General features: G+C 50.9%; 1 protein-coding gene across 2 annotated transcripts; it reads left to right on the forward strand.

The window, feature by feature from the left end:
* Positions 1–248: 248 nt before the first annotated feature.
* Positions 249–12,414, forward strand: ssr2 (signal sequence receptor, beta). 2 transcript variants are annotated; one of them, XM_048525787.1, is made up of 6 exons: positions 249–310; positions 1,100–1,257; positions 2,357–2,455; positions 4,726–4,834; positions 7,930–8,007; positions 10,779–12,414. In XM_048525787.1, the coding sequence occupies exons 2-6, from the start codon at positions 1,100–1,102 to the stop codon at positions 10,887–10,889; spliced, it is 555 nt and encodes a 184-aa protein (XP_048381744.1). In that variant the 5' UTR covers positions 249–310; the 3' UTR covers positions 10,890–12,414. The 2 variants fall into 2 exon arrangements, with proteins under 2 accessions (XP_048381744.1, XP_048381745.1); XM_048525788.1 differs by lacking the exon at positions 249–310 and adding an exon at positions 407–427.
* Positions 12,415–12,638: the final 224 nt, after the last annotated feature.

Raw genomic sequence — 12,638 nt, forward strand, 5'->3', positions numbered from 1 at the left:
CCTCGCCTTCCATGAACCACCAGACGTGGCGCCGCAGAGGTCCCGCCCATTTTCTGTGTGACGTCACACAGCTCCGCGCTCGCCCATTCTCATGGGGAGAAGGGTGTGGCGACTTCCGATTGGCCGCCCGGTGCCTTTCGGGGATTGTAGTCCTTCCTACCCAGGCTCCGTGTTATTCAACAATGGAAGTGGTGGGCACAGCGGAACTACAGCCAGCAAAGCGCACCTTGAGCATGCGCCGGTGACGAGGCTGGGAAGGGGTGGGTATACGCATGCGCGGTTCCAGTCTACTTACCGCAGACTTGAAAAGGTGAGTGAGTGGGTAGTGGCTGCTCTAAGCGTCCGTTGCGTCTCTAAACTCTCTACCATCACCCTAAGCTCATCGGACCTTTGTTGGGGCGGCGGGCGGGTTGGTTGGAGTTGTTGGGTTTGTGTTTTTAAATCAACTTTCTCGAAAGCCGGGAAGATCGATAACGTGGCGTTGAATGGGGTGAAGGGTCAGGGGTCAAAGAGCCAACTATCTCCCCTTTTAAGGGCCAATACCTACCCCTTTCAAGAGTTAATACTCCCCCAAGGGGCAATATTTGTACCGTAAAGGTTCATTAACAGCCCCATCTCAAACCTCAGTGATCTGACCCCCCCCCCCACAAGCCTCACTGATCTGACACCCTCAATGCTCTGATATGCCCCCCTCAAGGCTCAGTGATCTGCCCCCAAGCCTAATGATCCGACCACCACCAAGACTCAATGATCTGACTTCTGTCAGGACTCGATGATATGCTCCCCTCAAGCCTCAATAATCTGACACCCTCAGTATTCAATGATGTACCCCCCTCACCCGCAAGCCTCAGTGAACTTTCCTTCCCCCCCAGCCCAGGCTCAAAGTTCTGCCCCTCTCAAGGTTCACTTGAAAGGCATTGCGCACTGGATGCTGAAGCTCTAAACTGGAGGTGGAGGCTACCTGTTCACAATCAGTTTGGTGGTGGAAACGTGGGATTTTTGCAGTTGATGTTGCTGGGGAAAGTTGGCGTGTGTAACTTGAATATTAGCAGCGAGCAATTGTGAATTTTCTTTTCTGGTTTATTTTTAACTGCCACAGATGAGGTTGCTGCTGGTCTGTGTGTGTTTAGGGTTCTTGGCAGCTGCCAGCGGCGAAGAGGGTGCAAGGCTTTTGGCTTCCAAGTCCCTGCTCAATAAATACGCAGTGGAAGGTCGCGACCTCACGCTGCAGTACAACATCTACAATGTCGGCACCAGGTGAGAGGGAGTGGCCACACTGTTGGAGGGTCAGTGCCTGAGGGAGCGGGCACTGTCTGGGTTGGCACTGAGGGATTAGGCACTGTCAGAGGATCGGTGCTGAGAGAGCAGGCACTGTCAGAAGATCAGCACCACACTCAGAAGGTCAGTACTGAGGGAGGAGTTACCGTCAGGGTCAGCGCTGAGGGAGCGGGTGCCCTTGGAGGGCTGGCGCTGAGGACGCAGGTACTGTTGGAGGGTCAGCGCTGAGGGAGAAGACTCTTGTCAGTGGTTCAGTGCTGAGGGAGCGGGCACTGTCAGAGGATCAGCGCTGAGAGAGCAGGCACTGTCGGAGGGTCAGCGCTGAGAGAGCAGGCACTGTCGGAGGGTCAGCGCTGAGAGAGCAGGCACTGTCGGAGGGTCAGCGCTGAGAGAGCAGGCACTGTCGGAGGGTCAGCGCTGAGAGAGCAGGCACTGTCGGAGGGTCAGCGCTGAGAGAGCAGGCACTGTCGGAGGGTCAGCGCTGAGAGAGCAGGCACTGTCGGAGGGTCAGCGCTGAGAGAGCAGGCACTGTCGGAGGGTCAGCGCTGAGGGAGCGGGCACTGTCGGAGGGTCAGCACTGAGGGAGTGGGCACTGTCGGAGCGTCAGCACTGATGGAGAATACTCTGTCAGAGGTTCAGTGCTGAGGGAGTGGGCATTGTCGGAGGGTCAGCACTGAGGGAGTGGGCACTGTCGGAGGGTCAGCGCTGAGGGAGGGTTTGTGCTGAGGCAGCAGGTACTGTCACAGGACTCAGAGTCCTACCGAATATTTAACCATCAACCAACATCATTAAAAATGAGGGGATTCGGTCAGACCCTCATTGTATGATCTTGCTGTGTGTTATGGTGACCAGATTTCAAACAAACCTCATTGATGTGGCACCAGTGGGATGTTCAGAAAGGCAGTGGGGAAATGGGAGTCTTTACCCACTGCCTGGGTGAGGGTATGTCAATTGACCACATGGCTGAGGGAGTTTGTGGACGCCTGGCGAATCAGGTCGGCTTTTGAACTCCACGTTTGCTTTCTTTGCCTCTATTGGTTCGATCTTCTTGATTATATCTGTATCTGTTCCCCTTCAGTGCTGCATTGGACGTGGAACTCAGTGATGACTCTTTCCCACCAGAGGACTTTGGAATCGTATCTGGAATGTTGACTGTGAAATGGGACCGGATCGCTCCGTATCCTTTGTCATTTAAATATACGCTCCCAGGATCAATCCATAGGGAGCTGCCCTATCCTGGTGCGTGTCTGGATTCTCTTGAGAAAAGGGTTGGAGGATTCTTAGTGACCTATCCCCAGTTTTTTTTTCGATCATTCATTCACGGGAAGAGGGCGTTGCTGGCTCAGCTAATGTTTATTGCCCATCCCTAATTGCCCAGAGGGCATTTGAGAGTCAACCACACTGCTGTGGGTCTGGAGTCACATGTAAGGATGGCAGTTTCCTTCCCTCAAGAACCTGAGGGAACCAAGATGGGTTTTTCCGACAATTGGCAATGGATTCATGGTTACCATTAGATTCTTAATTCCGATATTTTTTATTGGATTCAAATTCCACCATCTGCCCTGGCAGGATTCGAGCCAAGAAAGTTACCTTGGTCTTTGGAATAACAGTCCAGCGATAATGCCACTAGGCCGTTGCCTCCCCTAGTGGAATTTCTCATAGTGGAACGTTTAACCATCGAAGATATCCTGTTTATACTTGGCTCTGTGGTTACAGAGCCACACAGCATGGCAACAGACCCATCGGCCCAATCATTCTATCCCAAACTTAACTAGTACCACCTGCCTGCTCCTGGCCAATATCCTTCCAAACCTTTCCTATTCATCTTCTAATCCAAATGTCTTTTAAATGTTGTGACTGTACCTACATTCACCTCTTTCTCTGGAAGTTCATTCCACACACAAACCACTCTCCGTGTAAAAAAAATTGCCCCATATTTCTTTTTTCAAATCTCTCCTGTCACCCTAAAAATATGTCCCCTAGTCTTTAAACCCCCCACCCTAGGGAAAAGGTTCCTGCCATTCACCTTATCTATACCCCTCATGATTTTATAAACCTCTATCACGTCCCTGTCAATCTCCTATGCTCCAGTAATACAAATCCAGCCTCTCTTTGTAACTCAAACCCTCCATTCCTGGCAACATCCTGGTAAATTTCTTCTGAACCCTCTGCAGCTTAATAATGTCCTTACTGTGACAGGACAGCCAGAACAGAAGAGATCTTACCAACGCCTGTATAACCTCAACATGACTTCCGTAACTCCTGTACTCAAAGGTCAGAGCAATGAAGGCAAGCGTGCTAAACGCCTTCTTAACCCCCCTATCTATCTGTGATGCAAAAGAATTATGTACCCGAACCCCTTGGTCTCTTTGTTCTACAGCACTAGCCAGGGCCTGCGAATTGTATAAGTCTTATCTTTTAGCAAAATGCCAGACCCCTCATTTATCCAGATTAAACTCCAGCTGCCACTTTTCAGCCCATTGACCTAATTGATCAAGATTTCTTTGTAATCTTAGATAACCTTCTGCACTATCCACTGTACCATCAATTTTGGTGTCATCCGCAAATGTGCCTTCTAGATTCTCATCCAACTAATGCATATAAATGACCACAAAGGTGTACATTATACCAGTCCTCATGGAACCTTGCTGGTCACAGGTCTCCAGTTCGAAAAACAATCCTCCACTATCACCCTCTGTCCTGCCATTAAACTACCAGTCACAGGCCTCGGATTACATCCTTTCCTCCGAATCAGACCCCTCTGCTGGTTTTGAGAGCGACATTCAGTACTGTTGTCTTAGAGTCATCATTTTTTTCAATTGAGGCTGTCAGGCAAAAACTCCTTCTGCACCCCTCGCCTGGGGTGGGGGAGGGATGTGTGTAGAGCAGAGAGGGAGTGGGGAGTAAATGTCCCGGCGGCCAGTATTTTGTTTTCTCAACCAACGTCACTTTGAAAAGATCTGGGGATGGGTCATTATCAGCTCCTGTTTGTGGGATCTTGCTGTGCGTAAATTTCCTGCTCCATTTCCTACATTACCACTGCAGAAGATACCTTACTGGGTGTCGTCACATTTTGGGTTGGTGTGGGAGGAGATGGTTGAAGCCATTAAAGCTGTAAATTACAACTCTGTGTGAGTGTCTCTGTCTGTCTGTCTCTATCTCTCTCTCACTGTCTCTCTTGCTCTCTCCCTCGCTCCCCCTCTCTCTCCCCCACTCTCTGCCAACTCCTCACTCGCTCACTCTTCCCCCCCTCTCTCCCTCTCCCCCTACCACCCTCCCTTGTTCCCTTCCTCTCTCTCCCCCTCTCCTCATCTCCTCCTCCCCCCTCCATCCATCTCTCCCTTTCCCTGTCCCTCTCCCATACTCCTCCCCTCCCCCCGTACCCCCCCCCCTTTCACTCTCACTGGTGTGTATCTCCTTAACTGACCTCCCCCCCACCCGCCACAGAGCCAGCAATGTAACCCACACGGTGGTGCTTCGACCTCTGAAAGCCGGGTATTTCAACTTCACCTCTGCGACCATCTCCTACCTTGCCCAGGAAGGTGGGCAAGTCGTGGTGAGTGTTGCAGTTTACGCCTGTTTACGGTCACGTGAGACCTGTTTGCCAGTCAGACCACAGAGGGTCAGCGGCGCCCCCTCCCCGCTCCAGGCTCCGACAGTGAGGGCTGTTCTCGATCAGTGCCAGCAATTCTCCCTGCTCCAGGGAGTACATTGGCATTCAAGGGGGCTTGATAAATGGGTTGATATCCGGAAGGTGACTGTCTTCATTCCACTGCATTGATTGTGTCAGAGAGTTGTAGCATACAGCACCAAAACAGGCCGTTCCATCCATGACAACCAGGTCTCCCAAACGAAACTACGTTTAGCCCATATCCCTCTAAACGTGCCTCACTAAATGTCTTTTAAATATTGCAACTGTACCTTTGGCAGTTCCTTCCATGAAAGAACCACACTCTGCATGAAAAAGCTGCCCCCTCGGGTTCCTTTTTAGACTGGAACGAGGGGCCTCAACCTAAAGGGGGAGCAGGTTTCAGACTGAGCTGAGGAGGACCTTCTTGGTCCAAAGGGTTGGGAGTCCGTGGAATTCCCTGCTCACTGAAGCAGTTGAGGCTACCTCGTTGACTGTTTTTAAGGCAAAGATAGATTTTGGAGCAGTAAAGGAATTAAGCGTTGTGGTGAGAGAGATAACGGAAACTGAGATGCTGGAGAATCCGAGATAACAAAGTGTGGAGCTGGATGAACACAGCAGCCAAGCAGAATCAGAGGAGCACAAAAGCTGACGTTTCGGGCCTAGACCCTTCATCGGAGAGGGTTCTGGAATAAATAGGGAGAGAGGGGGAGGCGGACTGAAGATGGAGAGAAAAGAAGATAGGTGGAGAGGAGAGTATAGGTGGGGAGGTAGGGAGGGGATAGGTCAGTCTGGGGAGGACGGACAGGTCAAGGAGGCGGGATGAGGTTGGTAGGTGGGAAATGGAGGTGCGGCTTGAGGTGGGAGGGATGGGTGAGAGGAAGAACAGGTTAGGGAGGCGGGACGAGCTCTGTCCGCCTCTCCCTCTCTCCCTATTTATTCCAGAACCCTCTCCCCATCCCCCTCTCTGATGAAGGGTCTAGGCCCGAAACGTCAGCTTTTGTGCTCCTGAGATGCTGCTTGGCCTGCTGTGTTCATCCAGCTTCACACTTTGTTATCTAAGGGTTATGGTGCGCGGGCAGAGCTGAGTCCACAAGGTCAGCCATGATCTTATTGAATGATGGAGCAGGTTTGGGGCCAGATGGCCTATTGCTGTTCCTATTTCTTATATTCTTATGTAAATTCTCACCATCTTGCCTTAAACCTATTCCCTCTAGCTTTGAATTCCCCTAACCCTGGGGAAAAGACCTTTGCTATTCGCCTTATCTGTGTCCTCCCCGTGATTTTATAAATCTGTACAAGGTCACCCCTCAGCCTCCTGTGTTCCAGCTGCTCTTTATAACTCAAACCCCGCAGCCTCAGTAACATCCTTTCTGTAACATCTCCAATTTGACAACGTCCTCTCTATAGCAGGGCGACCAGAAATGCACGCAGTACTCCAAATGTGGCCTCACCAATATCCTGTACAACCTCAGCATGACACCCCAACTCCTGTGCCCGAAGGTCTGAGCAGTTAAGGCAGGCATGCTAAACACCTTTGTCATCTGTCTGCCTGTAGCGCCACTTTCAAGGGAGTATGTACGTTGAACCGTAGGTCTCTCTGTTCAACAGCAATCCCCAGGCCCCTAGCATTCACTGTCTAAATCCTCAAGGAAGAATAATTAAACCTTCTGGAGACGACAGAAACTCTGTGATAAAAATTATATTGTGGTTCTATCGTAAAGCCAAGGAACATCTCAGAAAAACAACTGGCTTACCTGATTACAGAGTCACAAAAATGTACAGCGTAGAAACAGACCCTTCGGTCCAACCTGTCCATGCTAACCCAGGTATCCTGAGTTAATCTGGCCCCTATTGCCAGCATTTGGCCCATATCCCTCTCGACCCTTCCTATCCATGTCCCCATCCAGATGCCTTTTAAATGCTGTAACTGTACCAGCCCCCACCCACTTCCTCTGGCAGCTCGTTCCATACCCGCACCACCCTCTGTGTGAAAAAGTTGCCCCTCAGGTCCCTTTTAAATCTTTTAGGCGACAGGTTTAGGTAGAGGATCTGGATCGGCGCAGGCTTGGAGGGCCGAAGGGCTGTAATTTTCTTTGTTCCTTGTTCTTTTTCCCCTTTCACCTTCAACCTATGCCCCTCTAGTTTTGGACTCCCCTATCCTGGGGCAAAAGACCTTGACTACTCAAAGTGTCCGTCCTCCTTGTGATTTTATAAATCCCTATAAGGTCACCCCCCCTCACCCTGCGGCGCTCCAGGGAAAATAACCCCAGCCTATTCAGCCTCTCCCTGTAGCTCAAGCCTTCCAACCTGGCAACATCCTTGTAAATTTTTTCCATGCCCTTTCGGGTTTAACAGCTAAATCTGTTTGTGTGTCTAGCCAAAGGCTCCCTTGGAAGTGACGTCGTCAGTGACATCACTGCCTATTGCTTGTCTCTAGTTTGCCCTTGAGGAGAATGGGAGGGGGGGAAGCTGCCTTCTTGAATCGCTGCAGTCGCCTGGTGTAAGATAGGGACGTGCCTTTACGGAGGGAGTTCCAGGATTTTAGCCCTGCAGGAACATCCAAGTCGGGATGGTGAATGGACTGAAGAGGGACTTTCAGGAGCTGGTGTTCCCATGTATCTGGGATGGTCATGGGCTTGGAAGGTGCTGACCTGGCGAGTGCACACTGCTGCGACTGAGCGTGGGTAGCAGGGCAGTGGATGTGGTGCCAGTCAAGAGGGGGGCTGCTTTGTCCTGGATGGTGTCAAGCTTCTCGAGAGTTGTCGGAGCTGCCCCCATCCAGCGCGAGTGAGGGGGGGGGTATTCCGTCACACTCCTGCCTCGTACCTTGTCGTTGGTGGGACATGTTTCGGGGAGGGGAGCAGAATGTTGGCAGATCGAAAGGGGCAGAATCTCCTCTGGTAGTTTCATCCCTGTGCTGGATGTCCTAGCCACGTTGCGGAAACTTTAGCACCACTCGCAGCATGTTCCTGTGGAGAGGCCACTGCTGACCAGATTTTGTGTGTTTTTTACTTTTCAAGGTGGGTTATACGAGTGCACCGGGACAGGGCGGCATCCTGGCTCAGAGAGAATTCAATCGCCGTTTCTCCCCCCATTACGTGAGTTTCGGCCTTTCTCGTCACTCCTTGCTTTCTCTCGGGTGTGCTCAATCCTTATTGCATGTGGGTGTGGGCGCGCTCTCTCTCTCTCTCTCTCTCTCTCTCTCTCTCCCTCCCCCTCTCCCCCCCTCTCCCTCTGTCGTCCTCTTTTTTTCTCCCATCACCCTCTTCTCTTTCTCTTCCTCTACTCCCGTCTCTCTTCTCCTCAGTCTCTTCCCTGCAACCCCTCTCCCCGGAACCCCGTCTCTCTCTCTCTGTCTCTCCTCCCCCCCGCTTGACTCCCTTGTTTCTCTCCTCTGTCTCCTTTCTGTCTGCCTCTCTCCTCTCTATCTCCCCTGTCTCTCCCCTATGTCTGTCTGTCCTCTCTGTCTCTCCCCCCTCCCCCACCTCTTCTCTGTCTCTCTCTTTCTCCCTCTCTCTCTGCTCCCCTACCCCACTCTCCCCCCCTCTCTCTTTCTCTCTCTCTCTCTTTCCTCTCGCCTCAGTCTCTCCTGTTTGTTTCTCTTTCCACTCTCTCTCTCTCTCTCTCTCTCTCTTTCCGTCTCTCTCCTGTCTCTCCTCTCTGTCTGTCACTCTCATTCTCTTGCCTCTTTTCTTTGCTCTTCTTTCTCTTTCCCTGCTCTCGTGCACACGCACACACCTCACCGCCATCTCACTCATTTTTTTCTCTCTCTCTCTCTCTCTCTCTCTCTCTCTCTCCTGCTCTGATTCAAAAGGTTGTAGATCAGAGGGTCCCACTGCCACCTGTAATCTCAGGCTGCCCACTGAGAGGCTGGTGCACTTTCAGAGGTGAGGCCATCTTGCAGATATCCTGCCAAATGCCTTGCTCTGACCAGATGGAACTTGAGGCCGTTGGGGATTTATCAGTGATTGGGGCAGTTGCCCCCCCACCAGTGTCTGGCCCTCTCGTTCCTCCTTCACACTATTCCTGCTGTTCTTTCTTGGGGGGGGCAGAAACAACATTTAAAATTGCGGAACTTTACCGGGAGATTTACGCTTTGAAAGGTGGGAAATGTTAAAACCAAAATCCAGACCACCGACTTCACGTTCTAGTCGCAGATCAGGTCACTGAATTATGTTTCGGTCTTGCTATGCTCTTGATGTTTTCAAAGTCACGGACTTGAAGAGTAAAGCAGATGGCTCAGAGGTTAGCATTACTGCCTCACAATCCCACGGTCCCAAGTTCACTCCCCCCATCGGGCAACTGTGTGGCATTTGCACGTTCGTCCCATGTCTGCATGGGTTTCCACTGGGTGCTCCAGTTTCCTCCCACGGTCCATAGGTTAGCGTGGATTGGCCGTGCTAAATTGTCCCGTAGTGCCCAGGGATGTGCAGGTTAGGGTGGGATTGGCCGTGTTAAATTGCCCCGTAGTGCCCAGAGGTGTGCGTGTTAGGATGGATTGGCTGTGCTAAATTGTCCCGTAGTGCCCAGGGACGTGCGGTTTAGGGTGGATCGGCCGTGCTAAATTGTCCCATAGTGCGCAGGGATGTGCGGGTTAGGGTGGATTGACCGTGTTAAATTGTCCCATAGTGCCCAGGGATGTGCGGGTTAGGGTGGATTGGCCGTGCTGAATTGTCCCGTAGTGCCCAGGGATGTGCGGGTTAGGGTGGATTGGCTGTGCTAAATTGTCCCGTAGTGCCCAGGGATGTGCGGGTTAGGGTGGATTGGCCGTGCTGAATTGTCCCGTAGTGCCCAGGGATGTGCGGGTTAGGGTGGATTGGCCGTGCTGAATTGTCCCGTAGTGCCCAGGGATGTGCGGGTTAGGGTGGGTTGGCCGTGCTAAATTGTCCCGTAGTGCCCAGGGATGTGCGGGTTAGGGTGGGTTGGCCTTGCTAAATTGTCCTGTAGTGCCCAGGGATGTGCGGGTTAGGGTGGGTTGGCCGTGCTGAATTGTCCCGTAGTGCCCAGGGATGTGCGGGTTAGGGTGGGTTGGCCGTGCTGAATTGTCCCGTAGTGCCCAGGGATGTGCGGGTTAGGGTGGGTTGGCCGTGCTGAATTGTCCCGTAGTGCCCAGGGATGTGCGGGTTAGGGTGGATTGGCCGTGCTGAATTGTCCCTTAGTGCCCAGGGATGTGCGGGTTAGGGTGGATTGGCCGTGCTAAATTGTCCCGTAGTGCTCAGGGATGTGCGGGTTAGGGTGGATTGGCCGTGCTAAATTGTCCCGTAGTGCCCAGGGATGTGCGGGTTAGGGTGGGTTGGCCTTGCTAAATTGTCCTGTAGTGCCCAGGGATGTGCAGGTTAGGGTGGGTTGGCCTTGCTAAATTGTCCCGTAGTGTCCAGGGACGTGTGGGTTAGGGTGGATTGGCCGTGCTAAATTGCCCCTTAGTGCCCAGGGATGTGCGAGTTAGGGTGGATTGGCCGTGCTAAATTGTCCCGTAGTGCCCAGGGATGTGCGGGTTAGGGTGGATTGGCCGTGCTAAATTGTCCCATAGTGCCCAGGGATGTGCAGGTTAGGGTGGGTTGGCCGTGCTAAATTGTCCCATAGTGCCCAGGGATGTGCGGGTTAGGTTGGATTGGCCGTGCTGAATTGTCCCGTAGTGCCCAGGGATGTGCGGGTTAGGGTGGGTTGGCCGTGGAAAATGCAGGGTTACAGGGATAGGGTAGGGGGAAGATCAGTGCGAACTGGATGGGCCAAATCTGTTGGGATTCCATTACGTTGAACAAATGGCAATAAACATTAACGTCTCGGGCAGTGATACAATCAACACGTTTTGCCTGGGTCTTGGTGCATGATTCTGTTATTGATAGTGACACCCGTGTTGTTCCTACAGTTGGACTGGGCGGCCTTTGGGGTCATGACCCTGCCTTCCATTGGGATTCCCCTGTTGCTGTGGTACTCGAGCAAGAGAAAATACGACACGGCCAAGACGAAGAAGAACTGAGCTTCAGGCACAGCATTCAGAAGAGCGTCGTTTCCCCACTTGTTCCCTGGGGCCACAACGATATTAACCCACCAACCACCCAGCCTTTAGGCGTGTTCATTAATTTATGATGCAGATCGTAATTTAAGTTTTTTTCCCCAGCTTGTGAGCCTGACCAGTTTGATCGTCCAAGCCTTGACCCTCTCTATAACCTGCTGGTACTCAATCTTGAGGGCGATTAAGCCTCCAGTGTATCTACCCATGGACTCATAGAACCAGGATTCTAAATCTCAACAGGGAATGACCATGTCACATTCCAGTTACAGCCTCCCCTTAGGCTGGTGTCTCCCAATTTTGTCACTAATTGCAGAGATACTCAGCTTTTCTGTACCCCCCTCTGAAGTCGTCTTACATTTAGTTAGAAATATACAGTAGCTTGCAACTTTTTTTCCCCACTCTGCCTTCCATTAGGATTTGGCATGGACTTCTTTGGTTTCCCTCTGCTGATACGGTTCAAAAGCAACTGGGAGTCTTTTCCTGAACTATTAACCCAGAGTTCTGTTTCCGCTCTCTAACAATTGTGTATTTTCGTTCACTGTTTGTCATTTGTGGTGCTTTGCAGAGAAGGGTGAATCTCAGCAGAAAGGTTGACCTCATTCTGTGGCGCAGTCTCTGTTCCTGCTCTATAACCCCACCTTCTTCGGCCTCCTAGCACATTCCTGTCCTGAATTCAGAGGACGGGAAAAATCGCTGATTCAGCCTCGCAATCGAGCTTCTCTTTGTCGTTCAGCTGCCTTTTAGTTTGCATTTCTCCTGGCCTTACTGTTGCGTTCTATTTCCTTTTGATTTCAAATCTGAGGGGCCCTTTTCTTTGTAAAACGAGGACGTTGAATATTGCTGAAATAGTCGTAGTCTTCACCGTCAGAACCAGTGCAAGAATCTCAAAGGGACGACAATTTATATTGTGTTAATTCTCCCTTTGAAATTTGGTAATCTTACGGCTCATCAGGACAGCATTGCAAGAATGTCAGATTTCAAAGGGAATAATAATTTATGCTGCACTAATGCTTCCTTGGAAATTTGATATTCTTGCAGCTGTCCTGATCTCATCAGAACAGAATTTCAAGAATACCAAGTTTCAAAGAACACAATTCATACTGCTTGAGAAACAGGGAGCTCACTCTTTTACATTCAGTATAAATTGTTGTTCCCTTTGGCATTCTTGCATCTGTCTTGAGTTCAAGACAAAAAGCTTGGCCAGTATATCACGTGACATTGTATCAGTACTCCCTGGATATGTTCCACCAACTGATCATTTGTTTAAAAATAAAACAGGGCCTTCCCAAACAGTGGGAGGGTTGGAGAGCAATAAACCACATGGTCTCATCCATTGCCAGAAACTGGAGGGTAATTTCTTGATTGTTAAACCATTGTGACCCCCATTAGTGCAACACTTCTGTTGCGCTGTGCATATTTCTGTCCTACACGTGAGGAGAATGGGGGGGTCTTTGTTCTTTTTTTAATAAAAAAAGACCTGAAACTAAAACTGCTTTGGTATCCTCTCTGTCATTTTGCAAAAGCTGGAGGGCTGACATAACTGTCGGAAACACGGCAGCCTCTGCAGTAAAAGGAGGAGAGTTGATCAGCTTTCATTAGAAAGTGTTTGGGGGTGATAAGAGATCATTGCCTTGAGCTTGGGCCCTGCAGGTCGCTAAAAGGAAAGAAAACAGCTGGGAGGTTATACTGAAAATGACCCAATCTTTAGCTCTG

This window comes from Stegostoma tigrinum, chromosome 47 (assembly GCF_030684315.1).
Source record: "Stegostoma tigrinum isolate sSteTig4 chromosome 47, sSteTig4.hap1, whole genome shotgun sequence".
In the NCBI taxonomy this organism is placed as follows: Eukaryota; Metazoa; Chordata; class Chondrichthyes; order Orectolobiformes; family Stegostomatidae; genus Stegostoma; species Stegostoma tigrinum.

What these genes read in the sequence shown, in the direction of transcription:
- ssr2 (XM_048525787.1), top strand. Translation starts at nt 1,100, where the DNA reads ATGAGGTTGCTGCTGGTCTGTGTGTGTTTAGGGTTCTTGGCAGCTGCC. An exon ending in ATCTACAATGTCGGCACCAG is followed by an intron (nt 1,258 to 2,356) that starts GTGAGAGGGAGT and finishes GTTCCCCTTCAG; the next exon opens with TGCTGCATTGGACGTGGAAC. An exon ending in AAATGGGACCGGATCGCTCC is followed by an intron (nt 2,456 to 4,725) that starts GTATCCTTTGTC and finishes CACCCGCCACAG; the next exon opens with AGCCAGCAATGTAACCCACA.